Genomic DNA, 22,280 nt, shown 5'->3' on the forward strand with positions numbered 1-22,280 from the left:
CCCACAAACACTCCCCAGTCCCCTGCAGTGCTCAGACACAGAGGTGAGGTGGGCAGCGTAGGCACAGCAGGGGGCAGGGGAGTCAGATGTCCTGTGCACCCAGCTGGCAGCCCCACCAATAGGGACACAGAAGAATGTGGCAAGTGCATGAGCACCCATCATCCACAGGCCCCAGCCCTGTGCTGGGGGTGGTTCCTGAGGCCAGGAGGAAAGGAGCCGGCCAATGAGAACACCCCACAGGCCTGGGCTCTTCCTTGGCCAGCCCCTACCCACCGTGTCCCTGTAATAGAGATGATGTAGCCCAAAGAAAAACTAAGGGAGCAATGGGCCCTGCCATCCTGGAGAGCAGGCTTGGCCAGGCTGTCCAGCAACAAGGCACCACCGAGGCCTGCACCAGGAGAGTGTGAACACTGCTGGGGCTGGGCAAGGGCCATGACACCATCCTCGCTGCCTCTGCATTTGTGATCCAATGTGTTTTAAAACTTGCCAAGACAACTTGAAGAATGGGGACATGGAGGGTTTCCCTATGACATAATCAAGACTTAAAAGCTAGAATAACTAGTAAGGGACAGATCAGACCAGAGAGCAGGCGGGTAGGCCAGGCACGGCTCATGGGTGGCTGCAGCCAGGCTGTGAGTTGCTGCAGCCAGCAGCTGATGCTGAGGCAGGCTGGTGCCCTACGGAAAAAGGTGAAATGGGATCCCCTGTTGGTCAGGACATAATAGGTTATGCTGTGGAAAACACAAGCCCCAAACTCAGTGGCTTCACACATCAAAAATTTATTTCTTGCTCATATTACATGTGCATCGCGGTCGGCAGAGGGGCTCTGCTCATCACAGGCTATCAAGGATGACAGCAGACCCCTCCCTTCTGCCACAGTTACACTTACAGGTGGACTCAAGGTTGAATGTCAAAGGCAGAAAGTTACAACCTGGGAATACAGGATAATGCCTTTGTACCCCCAGGTAGGGAAAGATTTCTTAAGTGAGAAACAGCATCCCATACAGCACAACTGGGCACTGCCTACTCAACATCCAAGGCTTGGCCATCCCCACTCCTCAGTATGGGCCCCAGAACCCAGGGCCTGGGGGACTCTGCACACAGGCATGTGGAGACCACGGAAGCCTGCCCAAGATAGCGCTGCCAGGAACAGCAAAGACAAAACCAGAGAAGCCTATCGCGGGCACCGCTGTGGGCAGAACTATGTCCCTTCAATATTTTTATGTTCAAGTCCTAACCCCTAGTACTTACATTTGAAGACAGGGTCTTTAAAGAGGTAATTCAGGGTTAAATGAGGTCATGAGGGTGGGCCCTGATCCAATAGACTAGTGAGCTTATGAGAGATTAGGACACTGACACAGACAGGGACACGGCAAGAAGATGGCTATCTGCAGGCCAAGGAGCGAGGCCTCAGGAGAAACCAACCCTGCCCACACCTTGATCTCAGGCTTCTAGCTCCAGAATCATGAGGAAATGTCTGTTGTTTAAGTCCCCTAGCCTGCGGTCCTTTGTCAGGCAGCCCCAGCAGACAAACAGGTATGTTGCCCTGGGATGGATGCAGGCCCCTCTCATCCTCCCATCCTCAGCAGCACCAACCAGCCCCACGCTGGGTGGCTGCTCGTACTTCTCCACACTGAGCACCCCAGCCCACAGGATGATCAGCTGCTGCCGTCCTATGGAACTCAGGTGTGGCTCTGTGGCTTCCTTTGGCCACGGAAATGGAAGTGGGGTGACACACATTACTTGTGGCCTGCTGTGGCCTTTCCCCTGCCTCAGTGAGCATGGAGAAATATGTCCAGGTAGGCTGTCGTCAGCACAGGTCTGACAGGCCCCAGCCACGGTGGCCCACAGGTGCAAGCAAGAAATAAGCAGTGCCAACTGTAGCCGCTGCGCTGTTGGAGATCTTTGTTACTGCAGCACAATCTGGCTCATGCTGACTGATCCTGCAGGGTAACAGCTTTATTTGCCTTGCTCCTTTATTGCTGGATCTTTGGGCTTTTCCAGTTCTGCTGTTCAAAAAACAGTGACACCCATGAGGTGGGTGTTAGATGGCCCAGACCCCAGCCAAGGCACTGCATGGGCATCATTCTCATTCAACCCTTCTAACCACCCCATGAGGAAAAACTGTGGTCACAGCTCTAAAAGGTCAGGTAAGGACCCTCAGCTCATGCGGGGAGGGGAGGAGGCAAGGCCAACCTCCAGTCCCTGCTCTAAACCCCCATGTAGTGGCACCGAACCATGACCACCCCTGGCAAGAGCCTTCATGCACCTAGCAAGTAGTCACAGCATGCATGTGCCTAGAATTGTTATGTGGTCAAATTATATTATTGTGTATTCCCACCAATAGTATGAGAAGGTCCACTTCTCCATACCTCCACAACTCTGGGCATCTAAAACTTTTAAAATCCTGGAATCATAGGCAAAAAAAAAAAAAATCACCCATATTTTCCTCTAGTACTTTCATAATTTTAACATTGAAATCTTTAATCTGGAATATGTACTGGTATAAAGAGTGAGGCACATACACGGCTTTACTATTTTCCAGAGGGCCAACTGCTTTTACTGAATAATCCATTTTACCCTCGTTAATTGGAAACACCTCTAGCATGTACTAAATTTCCATATTTATTTGGCCCTGTTTCAAAGTCCTCTATTCTCTGCTCATCTGTCCACATCTAAGTGCTTTAACTATTGTGGCTTTAAAAAATATTCCAATATCCCATAGGACCTTATCCTTAGTACTTCCTATTTTAAAGTTTTCCTTGCAGACAGGTACTTTAAATACCATCTCACAGCACCCATCATGTCCTATCTTCAGGAAGTAAAATCTCTGGGTATTTCCAAGGGAAGTGAAGGACTGACACCATGATTAGAAAGCAGAGCCAGCACCATGGCCCGTCCCTGAGCATGTCCAGCAAACCCTGCCAGGCTCTGCAGCTCCTGAGCACCCCGCCTTCGGGTCTGCCAGTGTGTGGGGGCCAGAAGAGAAAAACAACCCAGGGAGAATGCCTCCTCTCCTGGCCCTTGGTATGCCTCCTTCCCCCAGCAGGAAAGCAGCTTGGTCATTGTCTGTCTGAAAGCAGGTGCTGCAGCAGCTGGCAACAAAGCCACTCTGAAAGGAGCTGTGTGCACTGCCTGTCTGGAAGGCCATGCCAGAGTCCATCGTTGCCTCCACCCTACCTGTGCAGGAAACCTGGACATCACCACTTCGAGGCCCTACCTTCCTTTCTGGGCAGAGCCCAACCACAATAAACAGGACCCGTTTTAATTAAAAACCAGGTCACCTGGACTCTCCCATGGACTCTCAAGCCTGCCTAGGTGGATGCTGCATGACTGGCCCTCAGACACACGGCAGACCATAACTCACACACTCCCAGGAGCTGCCTGGGTCCCAAGGGCACAAAAGCCCCAAAGCCCCAATAGGACAGGGTTCAAAAGCGAAGGCAGCAATCCCAGGCTGGAGTATCCACTTCAGGTCCACTAAAGGGAGATGGGGAAGGTGGCCTGTCCAGAAGCCTGTGGGACAGGGTAAGGGTCAGCTGGGTGACTAGGCTGTCCATCCTAGAGAGCAACTCTGGGTTCTACTGCCAGACCCACAGGTGAGCCAGGCCACAGTGCACTGGAGGCAGGCATCAGGGAGCAGTCTGACCCAACCCACAAAAGGGGGGCTGGGGCCTGAGCCATCGGACGGAGGGCAGCTGTGTGACCTGGCACAGAAGCATGGGGCTGGGCCAGGACATCCAGGGACTTCTCACGTCTGACCAGAATCAATACTGAACATGGGTTTCTTCTGCCAGCTCACTTGCTTTGCTACCAGGGCTATACCTGCTTTCTAAAAATAGCTTCCCACCTATTTCCAAGGTTTCCAGTTGTTTTACCTACAAGGTATCTGTGCCCTGAAATAACTCACACATAAAACCATCTGAACCCAGAGCCTTTTTTAGTGATAGTTACCATAAAATAATCTCAACAATTTATATTTTTCTAAATAAGGTTTTTGGTTTGTTTTTTTTTTTTTTTTTTTTGAGATGGAGTTTCACTCTTGTTGCCCAGGCCGGAGTGCAATGGCGTGATCTTGGCTCACCGCACCCTCTGCCTCCTGGGTTCAAGTGATTCTCCTGCCTCAGCCTCCCAAGTAGCTGAGATTACAGGTATGCACCACCACACTTGGCTAATTTTGTATTTTTAGTAGAGACGGGTTTCTCCATGCTGGTCAGGCTGGTCTTGAACTCCTGACCTCAGGTGATCCACCCACCTTGGCCTCCCAGAGTGCTGGGATTACAGGTGTGAGACACTGCTCCCGGCCAGTTTCTGAATAAGTTTAATCAGATGCTTGCTAATTAGTTTTTCCTAAAATAGTTGGCTGTATTTCCAATTCACATTTCTGCTTTTTCTTCCTACTTTCCAGGAAGGTGTTGTTTTGTTGTTTTCACAATTGTAAACCTGAAAGGGACTTGAACTTCTTGTCCAAGCACCAGAGTGGGCACACACTGCACACACTGGGCAGCTGTACCTGCCTATCCTGTGGTAAACTTGGCTCCAGGAGCTTCCAAGCTCAGCTTCCACTAGAAAACCCCTCCTTGTGTGGAACAGGTCTTTCTTCATTCCAATCCTCTGGGCCTGGGGCCTCACAGCTCTGGACTGCTGCCTGGTCCTCACTTCACCTACAGCTCTCGGAAGTCAGTTCTCCACCTGCAGAGCCACCCACCCCCTACTCAGCCCCACCCAGCTTCTTTGATCAGACCCTTGGACCCTCAAAGCCCCTGCCAGAAACCACAGCTGCAATGCTGACCTGGAATGCTCATGGCCAGGCCTCTGCTCCTGACAGAATGGGAAACAAAGACTTGCTGGTAGGCAGCCACTGCACCACCTCAGCCAGTAATCCAACACGTGTTTAATGAGCACCAATTGTGTACCAGGCCACAGAGCTGACTAAGACAGAGCCCCTGTGCTGAGGGTCACAGTCTGCCAGGAGGGAGATCTAAGTCATTTACACACTAGGGCTTAAGTGCTGAATCCGCAATGCATGCGAGTGCGGAGTGAGCAGGGGATGGCAGCACAGCAGCAGGGAAGAGGAGCCAGCTTCAGAACACCAGGCACGATTAGAGCTACAGCGTTAACACACAAAGGGCGAATGCCTGCAGCTGAGCCTGGCAAGGGGCTTGCATCCCACCTTCCTGCATCCAAACCTCCCAGCTGCCCAGAACTGCTGGTAAACCCACAGGAAACATCATTCTTTGCCAAGATGCTATCCCACTCATCCCCCAGAATCAAAGTGGCCACTTCCTCCAGGCAGCCTTCCTCACATCCCAGCTGGGACAGAAGTCACAGGGAGCAGAGAGGGTGGGGCTAGGGGGACAGACACAGAAACCCCATACAGGAACGAGGTCCCAACCGGGCAGACGTGGCAGACCCAGTTCAGTCCCAGCCAGTGTGGAAGACACCAAGGGGGGTATTTTATGGGGGTGGAGGTGACAAAGATGATGCAAGTATCTGCTGAGAGTTGATCTACAAAACGACCCCCTCGTGGGAGCAGGCCTGGGTGAGACGGCACTCCCAGAAGACGGGCAGGGATGCAGCAGAGAGCCAGCAGCAGGGAAAGGGCACAGGGCGGAGGTCAAGCTCTGCTGGAGTTGGGGGAGCTGGTTCTGCTCAGCGCAGAGTCCAAAACAAGCGCATCTTGCCCAGCTATGGGGTCTGAAGTCATCTGGGGACACCACTCTGCTCTGACTGGGGATTATGGGGCGCTCAAGCCACACAGGCCACTTCATCATGAGGGGCAGCATTGTTCCCACCTGGGCTGTGTTCAGAACCCAGGAGAAAGTGGTGGCTCTCCTGGGGTCTCCGGGGCCTCCACCACCTCCTGTGGGGTACCTAAGGATACCTCCTGGTCTCCCTCTTTCTCCAAAACCTCCTCCTCTGTTTTCTGGGGTTTTGGACCTCCTGGATGAGCTGGGTCTGGTCTCTGGGCAGGAGGATTAGCTGACTCCGACAGTCTAGGGACAGGTGTGGGGGCTGCCTCCTCTGGCTGGGAAGAGGCTGGTTCCACAGGACCAGGCTTGGAGCTACATGCAGAACTGGGCAGGACTGGGGGCTCCTTGGGCCCAGGGGTGCTCTCCTTGGTCAGCTGCTGCTCGAGCAGAGCACTTCTGGATACAGAGTTGGACCCAGACGCAGCAGGGGTGGCCATGGCGGCTGGTAAAGACCTGGGGGCAGTACCCATGTTGAGTGCCAGGCCCTCTAAGAACCTAGCTAAGTATTGCCTCACCACAGGCAGCTGAGGGGCCACTGGCAGCTGGCTGGAGGCCAGGGGCAGGGGACAGGTAACCACGGCATGGTACTCAGCAAAACTGTTCGGGTCTTGAACAACTTCCTTGAGATCCTGGCAGAAGAGCTCGTAATCGTCAGGCAGGGGCAGGTCCCCATCAAGGTAGGGGGCTGCCCAGGCCTGGGCTCGGCCTGTTAGGCGCCTGAGGATCTCACAGACACGGCTGATGTTGTCCTGATAGTGCTCAAAGTGGAAGGACATGTAATCGCCCAGCTGGGCCAAGAAGCGGTCCAGTAGCCACGGGGAGCCATCAAAGGTGCCTGGGTCTGAGCCTGGCACCCAGCAGAAGTCCACCCTGTGGGGTCGGGAGCTGGGCATGTGCCCAGCTAGGGGACCCCTTTCTGCAGGTTTACCGCCACAAGTGCCACTAGGTGTGCTCTTCTGCTCCATGGTCGTTCGCACACACACGGTGTCCCCACAGCAGGGCCGCTCAATCCAGGGATCCACAAGGGGGGTGTATGCCACCCCAGGAGACGCCTGGTCCATCTGCTGCCATGGATGTGCGTTGGCATAATTGGTGGCTGCCCAGATGGGAATGCGAGGGCCCTGCTGACGGCACCGGCCACGAGGCATGCTGGGAGCAGAGGGGAGAAGAGAGGAGAGCCAGCACTGGTGGGTGGTGGGGGTGTGGACAGACGTGGCTTGCACGACACAACAGGACAGGGATGGCTGAACAGGGCGTGGCAGACCCGCACTGGTCCAGGCAAGTGCTGAGGATCAGGGAGCTGACAGCTGCAGCCTCAGGAGAGCTGAGAAGAGCTGAGAGACTATCAGTCGCAGGCCATCATCCGAGGCAATCTGTCCAAAGACAAGGTGGGGAAGAGCAGGAACTAGGCCTAACCATCACCCACTGGACTGGTGGGAAGAAGCTACAAGCGGGCAACCCTCTGGTACCCAACTAGGAGCTTTGAGTGGAAGGAGGGGCCCAGGGGGCTGGCCTGGGAGGTCTGAGGTGGGCAAATGCTGCCTATGACATTGCAAGGGCAAGGCAGAATGACAGATGCTGTCAATTTCAGAAGAAAAGGGGCCAGATCAGAACTGTCAGGAAATTTCAGGATAGCAATAGTAGCAACCTTTCACTGAGTGCCCCATTTGTGCCACCTCCCCCACAGGAGGTTGGTACTAGCATTGTCTTTGAGGCACACAGTGGTGAAGTAACTTGTCTGTAGCCACACACCAACCCATAAGTGGTGGAAGCAGCAGAAACTGGCTGGAGAGACCAGAGGCTTAACTACTATACAGCACGCGATTATAAACTACATTTGTCTGCTGAGTAGGCTCTAGCCGCCCCAAAAACTCTGAACAACGCACAGACCGCGTCGTCATTAGGTTCTTTTACATCCCAGCACCAGGCACACAGCAGGTCCTACCTGCTTCCCCGACAGAGCAGTGAGCCTGCTATTATCTGCTCCCTCCTGACCCCACATGCTTTCCAAATTCACCTCTCACAACTGAGTGCCACCTGCAGGCAATGCCACCCCCACCCACAAACACCACCTTTCCACAGTCCCCATCCCAGCCACAGCAGAGCATCCCAGCCCCCCCCCCCCCATTGTAAAATCCTGGAACCCCACTTGCTGTGTCTGCTCCCGCCACTCCAGTCACTTGTGCCCAGGGTCTGGGGAGTCCCAGTCTGATGGCTGGACCTGCCCCTCCTTCTCCACGCAGCAGTCACCTAGGAGGCTCCAGAGCCAGCAGCCAGTTCTATTCCAGTGCAAGGAGCCCTCCTGTAGAGCTCTTACACTCTGCAGCCTAACTCTATCTAGCCCCCTCCCCAGTCTCTCTGCAAACGGAGGCCCACTCACGACCTCCAGGAAACTCTCTGCTTCACCCCACACACAAACGCCACCGGCTCACTGGGAGCACAAGGCCTGCACACACCTTCATCCCACATCTCCTATCTGCTGGCCATCCCCCCTCAGGGTGAGTTCCTCCAGGTACCTCCCAGGGTGGCCTGCAGCACTAGAACCTGCCAGGGCCACTGGCCCTACCTCCACCACCCAAACACTCTGGAATCCCTCAGGTCTGACCCTCCTCTGGGGGGGGGGTCTTCACCTGAAAGCCCAGCCCATGACCCTGGCTTCCCACCTTACTGCAGGATTATACTAAGGCCTGGACGTGAGTCGAGTCCAGTCCAGTCCCTCACTGAGCTCTAAAAAAGCAGTGACCCCGATCCAGGGCCCAGCTCCCACCATCAGCTAAGGTTAGGTATCCAGGTTGCCCACAATGACCACACCCCATGCCCAGGAGCCACAGTGTGCTACCCAGATCTCTGCCTTCCCTTCTTCCCAGTCCCCCACCCTGCCCACTCACCTGCGCACCTGTGTCTGCAGTCTGGGAGAAGGCTTCCCTGCACCAGCCAGCCAGGCCTGCTTTGGGCCTGAGCCTTCCTAACCCTGGGCCGCACTCACCATTTTGAGAACCTTAGCCCTCCCACGCCTATCAGTCTGTTGGTCCCCCTACTCTTCTCCCCACACTGCCTGGCATAGAAGACTTTCGGCCCTTCTAGACTGGACAGCACTATCCTAAAGGGGCAGGTACCACGGCGCATGTGTGTTTGCCCCCACAAGGCCAAAGGCAACACCTGGAACGCTGGAGCCGTTCTCTGCTCTGGGGAGACCCAGGGGCCCCAAGAACAAAACCTGCCCAAAGCCTTAAAGCAAGCTGAGTGCAGACGACTGCACCGCCCGCCCCCCAGCAACCGCCATGCAGGAAATACGAGCTCACAAGGCCCACGGCAACAAGAAGCCCACCCACCTGAGGCTACGCGAATCGCCCGCGAAGAGGGTCCTGGGATCCGTAGCCAGAGACCGTGGGACGGGCCTCCCTCTGAGGGCGAGAGTCCAGGCGCCACCTAGAAAGTGGAGAACGAGATCGGCCGCCGTGAGGCCAGGCAAGGAGCGGGCGCGGCCTCCCGAGACTGCGAGAACGGCCCAAATGTCTCCAGGTGCCCCCACAAACCCCCGGCGCGGACCGAGAAACTGAGGCCCGCAGACCGAAGGCACTGCGACCCAGGCTGGGGCTCCGAGTGTCCCTCTGCGGATCAGAAGTCGGGAAAAGACGCAGGGGCGCAGCTCCAGGCCCGCGTGCACGGAGTTCAAGCCGGCCGCCCGGGCTCCCGCCTCCACACTGACCCTCTTGCCGGAGTCGGGAACGCCTGCTCCGAGGAGCGCCGCGCAGCGTCCAGAGACCGATTACATCGCGCAGCCACGCCCCCAGCGTGCGCGCGGCCGCCGTGTACGACCCCGCGCATGCTCCCGGCACGCTCCACGCGCTCCTCCCATCCAGGCCGCGCCTGCGCTGTATGCCGTGTGGCCGCTGCCTCGCAGGCTCTCCCGGTCCCTGCTGGCGCGGCAGTGCCGCGCGGTGGGTGATGGGAGAGCGCGCCCATTCCCACGCCGCGCCAAGTGCCACGGGATCAGGTGGGGCCGCGTGTACAGGCGCGGGACGGTCGGGCCAAAGCTGCCCCTCATGATCCCCAGCGGACGGTGCCCGGCGGTCCCTCAGATCCGGGAAATCTGCACCCGGCTGTGGCGTAGACCGAGGGGCCGATGCTGCTTCAGCCCGCCGTTACTGCCCTGGCGTCAGCCAGACACTGGGGTGCTGCTGGGCGTCGAGAGGGCTGCTGCGGGGCCGGGCTAAGCCTGGGGGGCTGCAGGTGTCGGGGTGGATGTGGGCATAGCGGGGCTGCTGGGCCTCGTGAGCGCCCTGGAACGGCGTGCCCGCGGAGTGCCTCTCATCACTCATTGCCAGTGCGGGGAACCTTGTTAGGGCCCGGTTCGACGTAGCTGCAGGCTGGGCGCCAGAGGCAGGGGGCAGGCAGTCCGAGAGGACCCTCTACCTGCATACCTGGGGGCTGCAGGCAGGGCCTCTGGGCCTCCTTGTTGTGGGTATAATTGTGTGCTTCCCGACTCAGGCCGAGGCTGGACCCGGAGACGACAGCGAGGGCAGGCTACCAAGCCCTCCCCACAGGGCCGTGCCCAGCCCAAGCCTGCCGAGTCAGCACCCAGATCCGGGGACAAGATAGGTGAGGATGAAGTGGTGCTCTTCTCACTTGCACAAGCCGTCCCACGCCACCTCTCCTCGGCTTCACGGTGCCTAGAGAAGAGGTGGGAGAGGGTGCAGGCGCCCCAGCTCAGGATCTGATGCCTGTGGGCCAAGGACCTGGATGCAAGCCAGGAGTCCTTGGGGCCACAGGCAGGCAGCCGGATTCACCGGAAAGTGACGCTTCTCAAGGGGAACACACACGTAACACACCAGCTCCCTTTCTGTCCTGGTCCAGTGACTCCTTTCATGAAAGCTCTCTGAAATGTTATCTGCATTTACACCCAAACTCACTCACTTTGATCCCTGAAACGCGAATCAAAGCTCACATTGTACCTTCCCTGGGTCTGTGGGGCTTTCAGCAGCCTGGGCCAAAAATAATAAAAGTGGCACCGAGCCAGGAAACGCCTCCTTGAAGTGGGAATGAAACTTGGATTTTTTTCGGTTGTATCTTTCCTAATTGACCTGATAATTTAAACTTCCTCCCTCAAGGGAAAGGTGGGGGTTCCCACAAATTCAGCTTACCTCAGCCTCAAGGCAGCTCAGTCTACAGCTCAGTGCCCATCAGCAGAGTGGGCAGTGGGCCTGTGGAAGAAATGAATCCAACTGAGCCAGAAGAGGCCTTTTTTGGTCCATTTTTTTTTTCTTTCAGGCCCTCTCCTGTGTATAACTGTCATGCACCGCATAACAACGTTTTGGTCAACAAGGGACCACGTATGTAACTGGTCATCCAGTAAGCTATAGTTATTTTATTATTGAAGAAAGAAAATTTTTAGGCCAGGCGCTGTTGGAGGCTCATGCTTGTAATCCCAGCATTTTGGGAGCCCGAGGCGGGCAGCTCATTTGAGGTCAGGAGTTTGAGACCAGCCTGGCCAACATGGTGAAACCCTGTCTCTACCAAAAATACAAAAAATTAGCCGGGTGTGGTGGTATGTGCCTGTAATCCCAGCTACTTGGGAGGCTGAGGCAGGAGAATCGCTTGAACCCAGGAGGCGGAGGTTGCAGTGAGCTGAGATTGTGCTACTGCACTCCAGCCTGGGCAATAGAGTGAGACTCCGTCTCAAAAAAAAGGAAAATGTTTAATATAAATGTGTTGCAGCCTAAGTGTACAGTGTTTATAAAGTCTAAAGTAGTGTACAATAATGTCTTAGGCCTACACATTCACTCACCACTCACACCCACAGCAACTTCCAGTCCTGCACCTCTGTTCATGGCAAGTGCCCTAACCAGTTCCATTTTTTATTTTTTGCACTGTACTTTTACTGTACCTTTGCTATGATTAGGTGCACTAATACCACTGTGTCACAATTGCCTACATTGTTCAGTAGAGTCACTGTGCAAGTTTGTAGCCCCGGAGCAACAGGCCTTACCATACAGCCTAGGTGTGTAGTAGGCTCTACCATCTTAGTTTGTGTAAGTTACTCTATGAGGATCCCTCCATGACAAAATCGCCTAGTGATACATTTCTCAGAGTGTATCCCCACAGTTAAGTGACATATGACTGTTTTTTTATTGTGGTAAAATATAGTAACATTTACCATTTTAGCCATTTTTAGGTATACAGTTCAGGAGCATTAAGTACATTCATGCTGTTGTATATCCAGTGATCACTATTTATTTCTAGAACTTTTTCTTCACTCCAGAACATTAACTCCTCTTCCCCTCCCACTCGCAACCCCTGGTAACCATCATTCTATATTCTGTCTCTGTGAATTTAATTACTCTAGGTACCTCATATAAGTGGAATCATACAGTATTTATCATTTTGTGACTGGATTATTTCACTCAACATGTTTTCAAGGTTCATCCACATCGTAGCATGTGTCAGAACTTCCTTCATTTTTAAGGCTGTGTAATATTCCTTTGTACACATTGACCAGATTTTGTTTATTCATTTGTTGATTGATACTTGGGTTGTTTTCACCTTTTGGCTATTGTGAATAATGCTGCTATGAACATTAGTGTACCAGTATATGTTTGAGTCCCTGCTTTCAGTACATAAGAGTGAAATTGCTGAATGATACGCTAATATTTTGTTTGACTTTTTGAGAGATTGCCAAACTTTTCCATAGCAAGTGAACCATTTTACATTCCCACCAACAGTGCACAGGAGTTCCAACTTCTCCACATCCTCACCAACACTTGGTTACCTTCTCTTTTGTTTTGTTTTTTTCCAATAGCCATCCTAACGGTATGAAGTGGTGTCCCATTGTGATTTTAATTTGCATTTCTCTAATGACTAGTGAGATTGAGCATCTTTTCCTGTTATTGGCCATTTGTATATCTTCACTGGAGAAATGGCTATTCAAGTCCTATGCCCATTTTTCACTGGATTTTTGTTTTTATTGTTGAGTTGTAAGATTTTTCTAGATATTCTGGATATTAATCCCTTGTCAGATATATCATTTGCAAGTATTTCTCCATAGGCTGCCTTTTCACTCTGTTGATAGTATCTTTTGATACACAGAAGTTTTTCATTTTCATTAAAATGTCATTAACTTAATTTCACTAAATTAATTTCATTAATTTCCAAGTCTAATTTGTCTATATGTTGGTGGTAGTGGTGGTGTTATATCTAAATCATTGCCAAATCCAGTGCTATGAAGTTTTGCCCTATGTTTTCTTCTAAGTTTTATAGGTTTAGGTCTTTATATTTAGGACTTTGACCCATTTTGAGTTCATTTTTACATACGGTGTTAGGTAGGGATCCAGCTTCATTCTTTTGCATTTGAATATCCAGATGTCCCAGCATGATTTGTTGAAGACTATCCTTTCCCTATCTTAGTACCCTTGTTGAAAATCATTTGACCATATATGCAAGGGTTTATTTCCAGGCTCTCTAGTCTGTTCCATTGGTCTGTATGTCTGTCTTTCTTTTTTCAGGAAAGTACAGTGTTCAAACTACACAGTCTTGATTACTGTGGCTTTGTTGTAAATTTTGAAATCAGGAAGTGAGAAGCCTCTAAGTTTGTTCTTTTTCAAGATGGTTTTGGCTATTAGGAGTTCCTACAGATTCCATATGAATTTTAGGATGGGTTTTATCTTCCTTTCTTTTTTATTTTTTTTATTTATTTTTTTGAGACAGAGTCTTGCTCTGTCGCCTGGGCTGGAGTGCAGTGGTGCAATCTCGGCTCACTGCAACCTCTGCCTCCCAGGTTCATGCCATTCTCCTGCCTCAGCCTCCTGAGTAGCTGGGACTACAGGCACCCGCCACCACGCCCGGCTAATTTTTTTTATTTTTAGTAGAGACAGGGTTTCACCGTGTTAGCCAGGATGGTCTTGATCTCTTGACCTCGTGATCCACCCATCTCGGCCTCCCAAAGTGCTGGGATTACAGGCGTGAGCCACCGTGCCCGGCCTTTTTTTTTTTTTTTTTTAAACTAGACACAGGGTCTCCCCTGTCACCCAGACTAGAGTTTAGTAGCCTGATAATAGCTCACTGCTGCCTCAAATTCTTGGGCTCAAGTGATCCTCCTGCCTCAACCTCTAAAGTACCTATGACTACAGACATGCGCTACCACACCTGGCTTTTTGTTGTTGTTGTTGTTAAAGCTAGGGTCTCGTTATATTGCCCAGGCTGGTCTTGAACTCCTAGGCTTGGCAAAATATTGGGATTACAGGCATGAACAACCGAACCTGGCCTGTGATAGGTTTTTATATTTCTAAAAAAACACTGTTGGGATGTTAATAGGATTGCATTGCCTCTGATGACCACTTTGGGCAGTACTGACATGTTAACAATATTAAACTTTCCAACACAGGATGTCTTTCCATTTAATTGTGTCTTTAAATGGATATAATTGAACACAGGATGTCTTTCCATTTAATTATGTCTTCTTTAATTTCTTTCAACAATATTTTGTAGTTTTCTGTGTACAAGTCTTTCACCTCCTTGGTTAATTCCTATGTATTTTATTCTTTTTGATGCTATTTAAATGAAACTGCTAATTTCCTTCATGAAGTGTTCACTGCTAGTACTATATAGAAATGCAGCTGATTTCTGTGTGTTGATTTCGTATTTGACAACTTTGCTGAATTTGTTAATTATTCTGTGTTTTTATAGAATCGCTATAAGATCATGTCATTGGTGAAAAAATATAATTTTACTCCCTATCCAATGTGGATGCCTTTTATTTTCTTGTCTAATTGCTCTGGCTAGGACTTTCAGTACTATCTTGAATAGAAGTGGCAAAAGCGGGTATCTTTGCCCTGTTGCTGATCTTTGGGGAAAAGCTTTCAGTCGTTCACCATTGAGTGTGATGTTGGCTGTGGGTTTTTCATGTATGGGCTTTATCGTATTGAGGAAGTGTCTTTCTGTTCCTCGTTTATTTAGTATTTTTATCATGAAAAGGTGTTGAATTTTGTCAAATGCTTTTTCTGTATCAATTGAGATGATCATGTGTTTTTTCCCCTTCTTTCTAATGTGGTATATTACATTGATTTCAATGTATACATTTTTTCTTTTTTCTTTTTTTATTGAGATAGGGTCTCGCTCCATCACCCAGCCTGGACACAGCTCGCTGCAGCCTCAATTCCTGGGCTCAAGTGATCCTACCCCCTCGGCCTCCCGAGCAGCTGGGACAACAGGTGTGTGCCACCACATTGGCACTTTTTTCTTTTTCTGTAGAGACAGGGTCTCCCTATGTTGCCCAGGCTGGTCCCAAACCCCTGGGCTCAAGCAATCCTCCCACCTTGGCCTCCCAAAGTACTGGGATTATAGGTGTGAGCCACCACACCCGGCTTCAATGTATATATTTTTAAATGATTTTAGGCCATGTGTGGTGGCTTATGCATGTAATCCCAGCACTTTGGGAGGCTAGGGTGGGAGGATTGCTTGAACCCAGGAATTCGAGACTAGACTGGACAACATAAGGAGAGCCCATCTCTAAAACAAAACAAATTTAAAAATTAGCTGGGCATGGTGTTGTGCACCTGTGGCCCCAGCTACTCAGGACGCTGAGGCAGAAGGATTGCTTGAGTCCGGGAGGTTTGGGGCTTCAGTGAGCTATGATTGTGCCACTGCACTCCAGCCTGTGCAAGAGTGAGACCCTGTCTCAAATTAAAAAAAAAAAAAATGTGGAACTGAATCCTTTCGTATCCATCAGAGGCCCCAGTTTCATTCCCAGAAAGGAGTCTCCTTCCTGCCCTGCTGGTGGGGCTGCACCCTACTTGACTCCTTTGGATACTTCAGACACCCTTCCATCTTAGCCAGGGCAGGGAGGTGGCTGGGCACCCAAGCCTGGTGACCCTGGGGCTGTTTGCGCTTCATCCCTTAGAAACCAGTGTTCTCTTTGTGGGTTTCCTTCCATTCTTTAGTTTTGTTTTAATTAAAAAACAATTTTTTTAAAGGCGGGGTCTCTGTTGCCCAGGCTGAGTACAGTGGCACGATCATAGCTCACTGCAGCCCCAAACTCCTGGGCTCAAGTGATTCTCCTGCCTCAGCCTCCTGAGTAGTGGGGACCACAGGTGTGTAACACCATGCCTGGCTAACTTTTTAAATTTTTGTAGAGGTGGAACTCACTCCATTCTTTTTTATTTTTTTTAATTGAGGTAAGACTTAAGTCTCAGGTATGAACAACAACAAAATTGAGGTAAGATTTACTACAATGGAAGGCACGGATCTTTTATATTTTTAAAAAATGTTATCAGGCAGCCTCCCAAACCAGAATAGGTTTGGAGAGACTCGCAGAATGCACAGATCTTAACAGCAGGGTTTCATGACTTTTGTATGTGCAGACCACTGCCACATACGAGTAAGCTACGGAACACTCCATTCCCTGAAAGCACCCACAGGCCCGTTCCTCACAGGCACCGTTCTGATTTCTACTCCGTCCCTTTATTTTGCTCACTCTGGAACTTCTCACAAATGGAATGCTACAGTATAGACTCTTGAGTCTGGCCTTTTCCAGTCAATACAGCATTTGCAAGATTCATCAATGTTGCGGTCACATGTATCTCATTTGTTTTTTTGTTTTTGTTTTTCTTAAGCACAGTGTGATAGTAAATCTCATTTGTTCTGAGTGCTGTGTAGCATCTCATTGCATGACTACAGTTTGTCTGTCCATTCTCTCTGTCTCTTTAATTTTTTGTAGAGATGGGGTCTTGCTTGTTGCCAAGGCCAGTCTCGAACTCCTGGTCTCAAGTGGTTTGCGCGCCTCGGTCTCCCAAAGTGCTGGGACTACAAGTGTGATCCACTGTGCCAGGCCCCTGTTCTCTTATTGATGGACATTCTTGTGATTTCTGGTTTGAAACTATTATGAATAAAGCTGCTCTGAGCATTCTTGAACAAGTTCTTTTTGTTCACCTAAGGTTTCATTACTTCTGGGTAAATATCTAAGAGTGGACTTGCTGGATCATAGGGTAGGTGCATATATTTAACTTTATTTATTTATTTATTTTATTTTGAGACAGAGTCTGTAGCCCAAGCTGAAGTGCAGTGGCACAATCTCAGCCCACTGCAACCTCTGCCTTCTGGGTTCAAGCAATTCTCCTGCCCCAGCCTCTTGAGTAGCTGGGATTACAGGCGTCTGCCACCATGACCGGCTACTTTTTGTATTTTTAGTAGAGCTGGGGGTTTCACCATGTTGGCCAGGCTGGTCTGGAACTCCTGACCTCAGGTGATCCACCCACCTTGGCCTCCCTAAGTGCTGGGATTACAGGCATGAGTCACCACGCCCGGCCAATATATTTGACTCAACTTTATAAGAAACTGCCCACTAGGCGCAGTGGCTCATGCCTGTAATCCCAGCACTTTGGGAGGCCAAGGCCGGGCAGGTCACGAGGTCAAGAGATCGAGACCATCCTGGCGAACATGATGAAACCCTGTCTCTATTAAAAAATATAAAAATTAGCTGGGCATCGTGGCACACGCCTGTAGTCCCAGCTACTCGAGAGGCTGAGGCAGGAGAATCGCTTGAACCCAGGAGGTGGAGGTTGCAGTGAGCCTAGATCGCACCACTGCACTCCAACCTGGGTGAGAGAGTGAAACTCCATCTCAAAAAAAAAAAAAAGAAGAAGAAGAAACTGCCAAGAGCGTTTCACAGTAGCTGAAACTCTCATCTTTCCTGCAGCATTGTATGTGCATTCCAGTTGTCAGTTGTTCCACATCCTCACCACACTTGCTATTGTCAATCTTTTACATTTTAATCATTCTGGCAGGAATGGAGTGGTATCTCATTGTAGTTTTGATTTGCATTTCCCTGGTAACTAATGATGTCTATGATTTTATGTGGTTGTTTTTCACCTTCTATTAATTTGCAAGAGCTTTGGAGGGTGTTTTGTTTTGTTTTGTTTTGTTTTGTTTGTTGTGTCTCGCTGTGTCTGCCATGCTGGAGTGCAGGGGCGCGATCTCCGGTCACTGCAACCTCCGCCTCCCAGGTTCAGGTGATTCTCCTGCCTCAGTCTCCTGAGTAGCTTGGATTACAAGTGTGCGCCACCACACCCGGCTAATTTTTTAGTAAAGACGGGGTTTCACCATGTTGGCCAGGTTGCTCTCAAACTCCTGACTTCAGGTGATCCACCCATCTCAGCCTCCCCAAAGTGCTGGGATTACAGGTGTAGGCCACTGTGCCCGGCCAAGAGTTTTTGCATATATTCTGAATAAAAGTCTTTGTCAGATATAAATATTGCAAACACTCTTTCCTAATCTGTCACTTGCCTACTCGCTTTCTTGATGTGCCCTTTTGAAGAGCAAAACTTTTACATTTGGATGCCTGTGCTTTTTGTGCCCTAAGAAGCTTTGCTACCTGAACGTTATGAAGGTTTTCTTCTGTTTAGTTTTGGAAGTTCTATTATTTTCACTTCTGCATGCAGGTCTGTGGTGTATTTTGCATTGATTTTCATGTGTGATGTGAGTCAAAGTTTGTTTTCTCCTTATGGACATCCCATTGTTTTAGCACCATTTGTTAAAAGGACTGTCCTGTTCTCCATTGAATCACCTTGGCACTCTTGTTAAAATCCAGGTACTACATTTGTGCAGATCTACTTCCAGACCCCTATTGTGTTCCACTGATCTTTGTCCTCAGGCCCAAAGCATACCGTATTCATTATTGTAGCTGGCCAGGCACAATGCTCACGACTGTAATCTTTGGGAGGCCAAGGTGGGAGAATCACTTAAGGCCAGGAATTTGAGACCATCTTGGGCAACATAGCAAGACTCCGTCTCTGTAAACAAAATGATAGCTTTATAGTAACACTTGAAATTAGATAGTGTAAGTCCTCCAACTCTGTTTTCCTTTTTCAAAATTGTTTTGGCCATTCTAGTTCTTCTGCACATACATGTAAACTTTGTAATCAATCTGTGAATTTCTATAAAAATAATCAGCCTGACAGTTGCTCATGGGATTTTGATTAAGATTTTGTTGAATCTATAAATTTGGGGACATAGAACATCTTAAAAATATCTCATCTTTCAATCCTTGAACAGATTACATCTCTTCATTGATTTAGGTCTTCATTAATTTCTTTTCGTTTTTCTTTTTTTTTTTTTTTTGAGACAGGGTCTCACTCTGTTGCCCAGGCCGGAGTGCAATAGCACAATCTCGGCTTACTGCAACCTCCACATCACAGGCTCAAACGATCCTCCTGCCTCAGCCTCCCAAGTAGCTGGGACTACAGGCATGTGTCACCATGCCTGGCTAATTTTTGTATTTTTAATAGAGATGGGGTCTTACCATGTTGTCCAGGCTGGTCTTGAACTCCTGGACTCAAGTGATCTGCTTGTCTTGGCCTCCCGAAGTGCTGGGATTACAGGCATGAGCCACCATGCCCGACCTTAGGTCTTCATTAATTTCTTTCAGGAATGTTTATAGTTTGCAGTGCATAGGTTTGGGCATATTTTATTAAATTTATCCCTACACATTTTATGTTTTTTGATGCTACTGTAAATGGTACTTTTAACCACCACATGTCCTCACTCATATGTGGAAGGTAAAAAAAATGATCTCACATTAGTCAAAAGTAAAACAGAGGCTATTAGAGCTGGGGGAAGGGAGGGAGAGAGAGAGACGTGTTGAAGGATACAAAATTCCAGCTAGATGGGAGGAATACATTCTAGTGTTCTACACCACTGTGGGATGACTGCAGTTAACAAAAATGTATAGTTTCAAATAGCTAGGAGGAGGATAGCAAATGTTCCCTAACGCAAAGAAATGATAAGCGCTAGAGATGATGGATAAGCTAGTTGACCGGGATCTGATCACCACACATTGTATGTATTGAAACATCACTATGTACCCCATGGGTATGTGTCATTATTTGTCCATTTAAATTGTTTTAAATTTCACTTTCTGGTTGTTCATAGCTAATATATAAAAATAGATTTGACATTTTCCCTTGAGCTCCTGCTAAATTCACATATTAGGTCTAGTAGTTGTCTTATAGATTACTCAGGAGTTTCCATGTCCATGATCGTGTCATCTGCAATTAAAAACAATTGCGCTTTTCTTTCATATATATATGTTCATTTGTATATGACATTTGCATATTGATTTACCTAGAATGTACATGTGATGTGTACACATATGCATACATATCTATACAGGATTTTTTTGCCTATGTCAGTGGCCAGGTCCGTCAGTGACAATGTTCAGTGAAAGTGGTGTGAGTGGGCGTCCTTGACGTGTTCCTGATTTTAAGAAAGCGTTTGGTCTTTCACAATTAAGTACAGCGTAAGCTGTAGATGTTTCTCCTAAATGCCTTTTTATCAGGTTGAGTGAGTTTCCTTTTCATTTTAGTTCCCAGAGAGTTTTATTTTTTCGTAAATGGGTGTTGAATTCGGTCAAATGCTCTTTCTCTGTTGATATGATCACGGTATTATTCTTTGTCATTCTGTTAATGTGATAAATTACGTTGATTAAATGTTGGCTGTGAAATTGTCTTGCATTCCTGGGATAAATTCCATGTGGTCATAATGAATGCTTTGTACGTGTTGCTAAGTACAATTTGTTCATGTTTTGTTAAGGACTTTTGCGTCTGTATTCTTGAGGGATGATGCTGGCCTCATAAAATAAGTTTGGAGGTGTTTCTCTCTTCTCTATTTTCCTAAATAATTGGTGTAATATTGGCATTATCTCTTCCTTAAATGTTTGATCAAATTAACCAATGAAACCATCTGGGCCTGGAGTTTTCTTTATGGGATAGAATTTAATTATTTTAATAGATATAGAGCTATTCATATTTTCTGCTGCTGCTTGTGTAAATTAAGGAATCTGTCTAGTTCATCTAAATTTTCAAATTTAGTGAACTAAATTTGTTCATACTGATTTATTCTCCTTTTAATGCCAGTAGTCTCTGTAGCAGTATTTCCTCTTTCATCTTTGATACAGGTAATTTTATGGCTTTTTATTTTCAAATAACCAACATTTTACCTTACTGGTTTTCTCCATTATTTGTTTCTTATTTTATTGATTTCCACTTTTATATTTATTTCCATCCTTCTATTTACTTTGGTTTTAATTTGAACTTCTTTTTCTGTTTTTTTGTGGTGGTTGTTTTTTTTTTTTTTGAGACAGAGTCTCACTCTGTTGCCCAGGCTGGAGTGCAGTGGCGCATTCTCGGCTCACTGCAACCTCTGCCTCCGGGGTTCATGCCATTCTCCTGCCTCAGCCTCCCAAGTAGCTGGGACTACAGGCGCCCACCACCACGCCCAGCTAATTTTTTCTGTATTTTTAGTAGAGATGGGGTTTCACCGTGTTAGTCAGGATGGTCTCGATCTCCTGACCTTGTGATCTGCCCGCCTCGGCCTCCCAAAGTCCTGGGATTACAGGCATGAGCCACTGCGCCCGGCCCTTTTTCTGGTTTCTTAAGGAGGTTGCTTAGGGCATAGATTGTAAACCTTTCTTCTTTTTTAACGTAAGTATTTAAAGCTATAAATTTTCCTCCAACCACTGCCTTAGCTATGTTCTAGAAATATTGATGTGTTATTTTTTCATTGTCATTTAATTCAAAATATTTTCCAATTTCTCTTATGAGTTCACCTTTGATTCTTAAGTTATTTAGAATGTGTTGTATAATTTCCCAGTTGGGGGCATTGCCAAGCTATCTTTTTATGATTGATATTTATTATTGTTGTTATGTCCTAGTGTATGGTCTACTTGGTGAAAGTTCCATGTGCAACTGAAAAGAATATGAAGTGTGAAACATATGTGAAGAATGATGGTGGGACTCTGGTATAATCATCTTGGAAAAAGTATTTGTCATTCTTGTGTTAAACATATACCTACCTATGACCTAGCCATTTCACTCGTAGATGTTCATCCAAGAGAACTGAAAATGTATGTCTACACAGAAAGTTTTACATTAACATTCATTGTAGCTTCATTTGTAATAGCCAAAAACAACCCACCAGTAGGTGAGTGGATAAACAAAATTGGCGTATCTATACAATGGCCCACCACTTACCAAAAAAAACAAAAAAGAAAAAAAAAAACAGCTCCTGATACTGGCTTTTTAGATGTACCTCTTTGTATTTTAGTGGTTGCTCTAGGAGTTTACATTGTACATCTTTATTATAACCTACTTACTGTATATCTTTATTATAACCTACTTACTACCTACACCTTATATTGTACTACTTCCCATTAAGTGTAAGAACCTTGCATCTGTATAATTAATTCCATTGGCAACCATGTTTTTGCTATTGCTGTCATATGTTTTTCATTAATATAAACCCAAATATACATTGTTATAATTCTTAAGTAATCAGTATTGTTTAAAGAAAATAAGAGAAGGAAAAATACAGTATTTTTCTTTACCTGTATATTCCCACTTCCTGTACCCTTCATTTCTGTCTGTCCATCTAAGTTTCCATCTGGGAAAATTTCCCTTCTGCCTGCAGAACTTTTTACTGCAGTTTTTGTAGTGCAGGTCTGCTGGTAAGGAGTGATCTTGGCTGACTTTATCTGAAATG

General features: G+C 48.2%; 2 protein-coding genes and 1 long non-coding RNA gene across 3 annotated transcripts in view; 1 reads left to right on the forward strand and 2 right to left on the reverse strand.

Moving 5' to 3' along the window:
* GNB1L (G protein subunit beta 1 like) overlaps window positions 1-9,483 on the reverse strand; it is a 67,143-nt gene extending 57,660 nt beyond the window's left edge. The window contains exons 1-2 of the mRNA NM_001364717.1: window positions 9,303-9,483; window positions 9,086-9,182 (exon numbers count right to left, since the gene is read on the reverse strand). The gene's annotated coding sequence lies outside the window, so the exon portion shown is untranslated. The remainder of the gene's footprint in view (window positions 1-9,085; window positions 9,183-9,302) is intronic.
* Window positions 764-9,614, reverse strand: RTL10 (retrotransposon Gag like 10). The gene is given in 3 exon segments (NM_001243967.2): window positions 764-7,126; window positions 9,086-9,182; window positions 9,463-9,614. A coding segment is annotated over 1 exon segment (1,095 nt). The 5' UTR covers window positions 6,902-7,126; window positions 9,086-9,182; window positions 9,463-9,614; the 3' UTR covers window positions 764-5,806.
* Window positions 9,615-22,068, forward strand: LOC134809737 (uncharacterized). Its single transcript, XR_010156189.1, has 4 exons — window positions 9,615-9,750; window positions 10,245-10,355; window positions 14,858-14,959; window positions 21,454-22,068. It is a non-coding gene; the product is annotated as an uncharacterized LOC134809737 (long non-coding RNA).
* The last annotated feature ends 212 nt before the right edge of the window (window positions 22,069-22,280 follow it).

Source organism: Pan troglodytes, chromosome 23 (genome assembly GCF_028858775.2).
Source record: "Pan troglodytes isolate AG18354 chromosome 23, NHGRI_mPanTro3-v2.0_pri, whole genome shotgun sequence".
Taxonomy (NCBI): Eukaryota; Metazoa; Chordata; class Mammalia; order Primates; family Hominidae; genus Pan; species Pan troglodytes.